We start from the raw sequence: 8443 nt of genomic DNA, 5'->3' as shown, positions 1-8443 counted from the left end.
GGGGAGGCCCGTGTACCGAAAAAAAAAAAAAAAAAGCTGGTGGGTGGCCGGTGTATGGCTCTTGGGGAACCACGAATCCACTGTCTCCCAGAAGTAGGAGAGGGAAGAGCCGCTCCTCTGAAGACGCATAGGTTCTTGACATTAGGTTTCTCGTGAGACATCGCCCCTTCCTCAGCGGGGGTCCTGGGAGATACTGCTGACGGCGGGCCGCCGAGTACCCGAGCTCATCTCACGCGGGCCTTTTCCTCCTCATCGGGGCTGCGTATCACCCTCCCCTGGCGCCAGCTGCGTGCTCGGAGCAATGCCATTTCCGTGCACCCTTCCTAAATCAGAGCATGTCGATTTCCCAACTGTTTTGGGAAGGGAGTTTTTTCCCTGACAAAGGGAACTGCTTTCCGGCGGAGCGGGTGACTCCTGCATACACGTACATGCCAGTTGCTGTGCCAGCCCAGATGCTGCCCGTGATAGAGGGTACAAGGCGAGTCCGCAAGACTGGGGTGGCCTCTTCGCGCCCTGCAGGATTAAACCTGCCTCTTTCAGGCATTTCCTCCACCAAATTCAGTGTACGCTGTAAACGTTTACCTACTGAGCATCTCACGTGTGCCGAGAGATGCAGAGCTTGCCATCATGGTGCTTACCCTCTGCTGATGGCACAAGCAACCCACGAACAAGGAGCGACCCAGAACCTACAAGAACTAAGTGATGGGGTACCTACCGTGCGTTCGGTGATTCCGTCAGGAGCCCCCAGGGAGGAATAAAACATTTGGAGAAACTTGCAGGGGAGACTGGCACTTGAGCAGGGCTTGAAAGGTGATAGGAATAAGGAAGGTAGAGAGGAAATGCTTTGCCAGCAGGAGGAATCAGGAGGGTAAAGGCATGAGGGTGAGAATTAGCTTGATGTGGGGAAAGCAGGTGTCAGAGGGGAAAGCAGCCTCACACAGGATGCAGTGTGTGTATCACAGCGGTCGGGGGAGAGGGCCAGGAAACCCCCCAGTCCCCCCTGCCGCTTCCCTACCCTGTCATCCAACCTCTCCAGTCCCTCCGCCCCCTTGTCAGTAAAATGAGACATCGTCAGCTACCTGGTGACCTCACAGATGGCAGTGAGCGTGACGTGAAACCGTGCCTGTGTGAGCACTTTGTGAAGCTCGGGGGGTCTGCGGCCCTGGGCAGCGACCTCATCACGGGACCCCTTTGATGTGACGGGTGGTTAACAGGAGCGCCAGCTGGGAGGACAGGGCTGAGGCTGACGTGACAGGTGCGCGGGCAGGAGGCAGAGCCCAGAGACTTGGCACCCAGGTCCCCTGGCGTCTAATTTGGGATTCCCACCAAATTAACATTTTCGTTCTCTGGCCAGCTAAACTTGCAGAGAAATTTGGGGGTGGGGAGACAGGCAGCAAAAGCTGCTTTACTACTTTGCCTCGATTGTGACTGGCTCCCGCTTTCTCATTTTGCACCACTGAGCAAAGGACATAGCACATGGCCAATCCCGGGCTCATTTTGTGCGGGAAGCAAGATTGAGCTGCATTGGGGGTCTCTCCTGTCCGAGGGCAGTGGGTGCAGCTTAGCCCCCGCACTTCTGAGCAAGGGACCCTGATCGAAAGATGCTGTCTAAAGCAGCACAGCGTGTGTTCCTCTCTCCCGTCCCGTAGCTGCGGCTGTTTCCCAAGAGGAAGGCGGTGGCTCCAGTTAGACACGAGCCTTGGGTTCCCCGAGGCCAGCCGGCTCGTGCGGGCCTGAGCGTCTGTACTTCGGGGTCTCAGCAAAGCCGCCGTCCTGTCCGGGGAACCTCCTGTCCCAGGCATCTCGGAGCGCAGCCCCCCTGGCCTTCCTTGCGTCTCTCAGACACTGACTTATGCCTCTGGTGAACCGGGAGCTGGCAGTTAGGTTAGGACTGTCTTTATTCCCCTGTCGCCGGGTCTCATTTCTGGCAGAGGCTGGAGAAACGGGCTCCTCCCTGCCCACCTCACCCTCCAGGCATGTGCCCGGTCAGCTCAGTCCCATGGGGGACACACATGTGCAGGGAAACTCTGCCCACTCCAGTGAGGGGACTCAGGAGACAAGGGTGAAGGAGCAGACCTCTGAGCGGGACTCTGGCCCGCAGAAATGGTGTGACGAGCTTGCCGAGCAAAGGCCCAGCAGCCGGAGGGGGCGGGCAAGTCAGGGACTCACGCCCGTAGGCTCTCGGGGTGGTGTCTCCGGAGACGAGGTTGAGAAAGGCAGCTGGCACCAGATCATGGGGCCACTGGACTTTGTCGTCTGAAGCGATGAGCCCTTCGCTCATCACGAGCCAAGTATGGTTGGGGCTGACAGTGGGAAGGCGGCCCTGGCACCAGCTGGCTCGGGCCCAGGAGGGAGAGGACAGGGACAAAGGGGCCCGACAGCTCCCCAGTCCTGAACTGCCCCCAGCCCTCTGCCCACCTGATTCCTCTTACTTTATGTATTGTTACCCCTGTGTCCCCCTGCTCCCCGGCCCCTCCCAGGCTGGGTTAGGAGCCCTTGCTCCGTGTTCCCTGTGTCCCCTCCAGGACTACAAAAAACATGTTCCTGCGGTTTTAAGCCACCAAGTTACAGCGGTCATGGGACATCAGCACAGAGAGTGAGGAAGGGGTCAGGAGTAGTTGGAAGTTTGGAGTGGGAGCGGGTGGACGTGGGTGGTGCCCTTAACCCGCCTGGGGATGTGGGCAGAGAGGCAGCATTGAGTTCTAGACTCCGTGTCAAGTTCATGGTGCCACCGGGACACTGTAAGAGCCGTGGCCAAGCGTTGCTGGCCGTGCCTGAGGACGTGAGCTGTGTCCTGTCTGTCAGAACCGGCAGGGTTGCCACAGGGCACATCTAAACTCAGCAGCCAGAAGAGAGAGGCACATGAGCGGCCCCGTTTGCACCCTCCGGGGTCTGTCTTAGAGTTTGCTCCCAGTGACCAGTTTGAAGTTTTCATTAGAAACCAAAGAATTGTTCTTTTTTTTTTTTTTAAAGAAACACATTCGGGGGCTTCCCTGGTGGCGCAGTGGTTGAGAGTCCGCCTGCCGATGCAGGGGACGCGGGTTCGTGCCCCGGTCCGGGAGGATCCCACATGCCGTGGAGCAGCTGGGCCTGTGAGCCATGGCCGCTGAGCCTGTGCGTCCGGAGCCTGTGCTCCGCGACAGGAGAGGCCACAGCAGTGAGAGGTCCACGTACCGCAACAAAAAAAAAAACACATTTGGGACTTCCTTGGTGGTGCAGTGGATAAGAATCCGCCCACCAATGCAGGGCACACGGGTTTGAGCCCTGGTCTGGGAAGATCCCACGTGCCGCGGAGCAACGAAGCCCGTGCGCCGCAACTACTGAGCTTGCGATCTAGAGCCCACGAGCCACAACTACTGAAGCCCACGCGCCTAGAGCCCGTGCTCCGCAACAAGAGAAGCCACTGTAGTGAGAAGCCCGCGCACCACAACGAAGAGTAGTCCCCGCTCACCACAACTGGAGAAAGCCCACGCGCAGCAACGAAGACCCAACACAGCCAAAAATGAATAAATAAAATAAAATAAATAAATTTATAGAAAAAAAAAGAAGCACACTCGGCTACAGCAGTTGGTGTCCCTACCTCCTGTCACATGTCGGGCTCGCAGAGTCCTTGAACAGAGACCGAGCTTGAACTGATCAATGGCATTTGGGTGTTGGGAAATTGCTCGGGAGCCACAGGTGATTCATAATGTCATACAGGCTGCACAAGAAGACCCAGGGGGACAGGCTGTCTCTCGGCTTTTAATTTCTTCTTTTTGTAAAAGAAAAGGGAAAACAGAAGGTGCCAAGCTTGGCTGGTCAGCATTCAGAGATGAGTACTGGCCCCGCTGGACCATCGGGCCACCAGGGCCGTTTCGTCCCCCAGACCTCACATCCACACCGCGGTGAGGCCAGACATGCCGCCGCCGAATCCTCTGTCCTTTGCCACCCCGGATGCTGAGTCTGGCAGGAACTAATTTGCAGAGGACACCTGTTCCTTAACTAGCCCCAGCTTGAGCTGTGTCTCGGTCTGGGCTCCCTGCGCTGCGTGAGCTCCGCCCCGCGCAAGGGCTGCCGTTTGGCTGTCGGCCCTGCGCCTTCCCGAGCCCTGTGTTCAGTCTGGGCTCCTGAGCGGAAAAAAGGAAAGCACATCCCAGCCGCCGTCCAGCCACAGATATCACAGCCTGTTGTCCAAGTCTTCCAAAAGAGTCCTTCACCGCCAGTCCCCACCCTGAGGACAGACCTGCTGTCCCGGAGCTGGATCTGAAAGAGGGCAGCGGACCCTCGTTCTCAGCTCAACTCACGCTCCCCGGCACTCGGTGGGTGCCTCGCGTACGCTTCCGACTCTACCCTGGGCAGTGTGTCTGTGTGCTCAGTCCCTTTAAACGAGGGGTGCTCTCAGCGGGGTCCCATCCTACAGGGTCATATAAAGTGGGGCCCCGTGCGTAGTAGGATGTTGATAAACGTCTGCCGAGGAGGTGGATGAAGATGGATCCCCTCTTGGCGAGGGAATTCCGCAGCAGCAGAATTCCCCACCTGCCTCTGCGGCTGGTTCTGTGATCTCCCTGGTTTTAAGCAATGGAACCTTCGAAAACCCAGTCTTGAGGCTTCCAAGGTCAGATCTGACCTCCCGCATAAGCCACCCACCAAGAGAAGGTCCAGCACCCACAGCTGGAGCACCGTGTTTTCAGCAGGGGGCGTCGCAGGTCAGAGGTGAAACCCCCCAACCTCTGGCCCGGATGCCCCAGAGTCCAGTTTCTAGCAGGCCAGGGCCGTTTGGGAATGTCTGTGGCAAGCGGCCTTGTGTGTGTTCTTCCACATGACGTGGCCCTCTCCCATCCTTCAAAAGAGAAATTCATCAGTGGAAAGTTTCCCTCAAGTGGTAATTTTCCTAAATGACTTGTTGATGGTGCTGCATACAGACTTGCTCGGCCAAGGGCTTCTGATCCAGTACCTCACTGTGTCCTCGGGCCAGAGGGGCACTGGCGAGGGCTGCCCGGAGAGCCCCTTGCCTCTGCCTCCCCCCATCACTGCCGCCCGATGGAGACGCTGCTCCTTCCAGAGCAGAAGCAGGGCTGGTTGTCAGCCCCCAGGAGAAAGCTCTTTCCCGAAGTCTCCCAGCCCGGGCGCCTGCCAGGAGGCTTTGCCCACCCCAGCTAATTAGAACCTGTCCTTAAGCAGCGCTTTAGTCTCTCCTGTCATTCATTCTCACGGTGATAATGGACTTAGATGAGAGGTCACAGCCTCTCCCACATCCTGCTTTCCTTGCAGGCAGGGAGGGGAGAGACGGGCTCAGCCCCCCTCCGGGGAGCCAGGGACTGGCGCCAGGCCGAGCAGCCAGGAGGTATTCACCCGCATGACAGGGCCAGACCCAACTCCCCCGAAGCGGGCCCCGCTCCCCACTTTCGGGCCTCGCGCAGTCAGCCGCATCTCTGGTGAGTGTCGTTAGCAGTAACGTGATAAAATGGCACGGTGTAGATGTTAATAAGGTCTGATGCCTCCGCTGCTTCCGAGTGGCAGATCGGAAATGGTACCATCTTCGTAACTCCAACCGGCAGCTTCTAATTCCTGTGCTCTCTGAGCAGCCGATTTGGCATGGAGGTCCTCACCTTCCCTTTGTTCCCAGCCCCAGTCTCTACAGTGCCACATCTACCCCCGTTTTCCTTTGCAAAGCGGGTTCTGATTTCCCACAGACCAATTCTCTAAGGCAGGGTTTGGATTCTCCTTTTTCCTCCTAAGTAAACACTCACTTTCCCCTGTTCTCCAGAGAGGAAGAGTAGTGAGGGGCCCAGTGCCAGCAGCTCCCACTCCTCTGGCCGGGCTCCCACCCCTACCCCTGTCCACTCCCAGCTCCCTGGGGTAGCCCCTGCTTTTCCTGGTCCGGGATGTTTCTCTGACGGGTTTGCCCTGGGAGCCCCTGGCTGTGGTTCTCCAGGCTTTCCCTTCTCTCGAAGTCCAGGACGTTGCTGATGAACGACATCCTGATTCATCCTTTCCTCTGAACCCTCCAGGATGCTGTCCTACCCACTGTGCCATGTCATCAGGGCCCACCCCTGGTCCTTTCTTCCCAGTAAACCGAGAGGGTCCAGGGTGTGCCTGGTGTTTGTTTTGGAGCCTCATCTTCCTAACTCGTGCTTGCACCAGCTCAGTGCCGGGCCCTCGACCCTTCAGTCAGTGCTTGCTGAAGAGAAGCAAGCGGGGCCATGTCCCTAGGATGTCACCTCGGATTTGCCTAGAAAGTAGCCTCAGGGCAGTAAGTGTGAGGAACAGCAGGGAAGCACAGCTCTGAGTTTCTATTGCACCCCTGGCCCTGGGAACTCGCCAGGTGATGCTGTCTGACCCCAGGGAGCCTCTGCCGTTCCAGGTGCACACCGGGGTTAGGACCGGCCCTGGGGTGGCCGGGGGCTGCGTGAACGGCGTGCCCTCCCCACACGCACGATGTGCCGTGTGCGCCCAGAGTCCCTCACTCTTGTTTGCTCACCAGGCTGTCTTCAGTCTCCTCCTCGGACCCTTCACCTTCTTTGACGTCCAGAAGACCAAGTACCTGCAGATCCTGACGTCGCTGATGAGATGGATCGGTGAGTCTGAGAAACACCTCGGGTCTGACGCCCTTGCTCCCCTCCCCCTGTCCTCAGCCACGTGGGCCACGGCCACATGAGCTCACAGCCGGGGCTGCAACGTGGCAAGGGCTTCCGTGGACTCCCGCGGGCCAGGAGGCGGCAGGTGATCTGTGCCTTTTTACTGGTGGGGAAATCTAGTACCAAAAAAGAGAAGTCACTTCAAGGCCCCGTAATGTGGGCAGAGGCGGGGCTCAGCCCTCGACTGCTGATTCCGAGTGTGCTGGGTCCACCTGCAACCCACAGGTGGGCTCCGGGGCTCCTAGGGGCCTGGTTCGGACTCAGCCCCCTTCAGGGCGCGGGAGAAGCCCGCTCTTTGCTCTCATGGGCGCACATTCTCATGGGCACAGCCATAGAACCCCGTGGGCCATGGTGGCCACCTCTGCGTCCCCGGCCACCAGGGCGGGAAGAGACACCCCATCTGTAGTACCTTCCAACTGTCTGACGCCCTGCTGAGCGAGAGCGCCACCATCCTCAGGGGAGCTTGGGGGTTTCTCCCCCATACCAGGTCTGCGGCCAGGAGCTTGGTCACCCCCGACACTGTCCTGCCAGCCACCCGGAAGGGCCAGGCTGCTGACCCACCTGGACCCATGACCGGAGGGTGTGCAGTCGCGGCTGGCCCCCCACCGGCAGGCGCTCTGGGATCAGTTGCACACACGCCTGTTTTGGTCTAAAAACAAAGATGCTGTTGCTGTTCTGGCTGACGGGCCTGGCAGAGGGGGTCTGCCCAGCCTCCAGGACCCCTGCGGGGTGCTCCCCAGGATCTCCCCTGCCCATCAGCACAGAGGTTCCCAAGGAACCCGAGGTTGGGAGGCCTTGCTCCTGACCCTCTGGCCCGGCTCCCGTCCCTGCTGCACCCGCCCTGATCAGGACTCGGGGTGCACATCGCTCTGTATTCCGTGCTAGCACCCGACACTGGATCGTGATGAGCTCAGGACAGTTTCTGATCCAGACGGTCTCCAGCAAGTCTGGCACCTTCAGGCCCCTGGCTCCCCCTCATCCCAGGGTTCCAAGATCCCAGCGTAAGGAGCCACTGCGTCCCAGGAGTCCTGGTGCATCTCCATTTGGAAGGTGCCAGGTCATCCAGCCCAGCCCCTCCCCTGCAGAGGCAGGCGCTGCAGCTCGAGGACGGGGCGGGCAGCCTCCAGCCCAGGAGCTCCCGAAGGGGGAAAGGCCCCTGCTCCACCCTGAGGGGACGTCTGCCAGTGCCTTGTCTTGAGCCAGACTCGCCAGCCTGTAGCTCCTTCCCACTCTTGGTCCTTCCTGCAAGGAAATGAGAACAGGGCAGAGCCATCTGGTGTGTGAGCTCTGGGGCCTCTGTAGCTCGATGAGCTGCCCTTCACCGTCCAGCTGAGACGAGGGAGCACCTGGATGCGGCAGGAGTCCTTGCCGGCCCCACCCAGTTGGTCTGACCCTATAGGCTGCTCTTCCCAGATTTCATTCACAAGCTCCAAAGCCCTGGGTTAAACTAACATGACCACCTTGGGAAAAAAATGCAAACTCCTCCCTTAGAACGTAAGGATCACGCTAGCTCCGGGGTAAGAAGCTGGAAGGGAGCCTCCGTGGGTACCAGGAGGGCTTGTGCCCAAAACTTGGGATCACAATTACTGGCCGTCCAATCTTCTTGTAAGTCCACTTGTAGGAAGTGTTTGAAAGCCCCGGTGACCTCCAGAAGGACAAGTTTTCTCTCCGTAAAGCTGTATTTGGAGAAAACCGTTCTCCCTCCTCGCTCCCTGGCCCAACTCTGTTGCCCCAACTCCTCCGGTCCCTGAAGTCGGGTCCCCAAGTCTTGGAGGTCTGGCCCCTGCCCGGCTCGGGCTTGGCTGTCCTTGACCTGCCGCATCAGT

The 8443-nt window shown here is 58.9% G+C and overlaps 1 protein-coding gene across 1 annotated transcript in view; it reads left to right on the top strand.

Annotated features, from left to right (window-relative positions):
• Nucleotides 1–8443, top strand: part of SLC38A12 (solute carrier family 38 member 12) — a 57661-nt gene that overhangs the window by 35305 nt on the left and 13913 nt on the right. Inside the window, exon 8 of the mRNA XM_007454376.1 lies at nt 6464–6557. Within this exon, the coding sequence (XP_007454438.1) occupies nt 6464–6557 (94 nt within the window). The remainder of the gene's footprint in view (nt 1–6463; nt 6558–8443) is intronic.

Source organism: Lipotes vexillifer, unplaced genomic scaffold (genome assembly GCF_000442215.2).
Source record: "Lipotes vexillifer unplaced genomic scaffold, Lipotes_vexillifer_v1.1 scaffold518, whole genome shotgun sequence".
NCBI lineage: Eukaryota > Metazoa > Chordata > Mammalia > Artiodactyla > Lipotidae > Lipotes > Lipotes vexillifer.
Note: the sequence above shows the minus strand (reverse complement) of the source record. Positions and strands in the feature narration are given on the sequence as shown.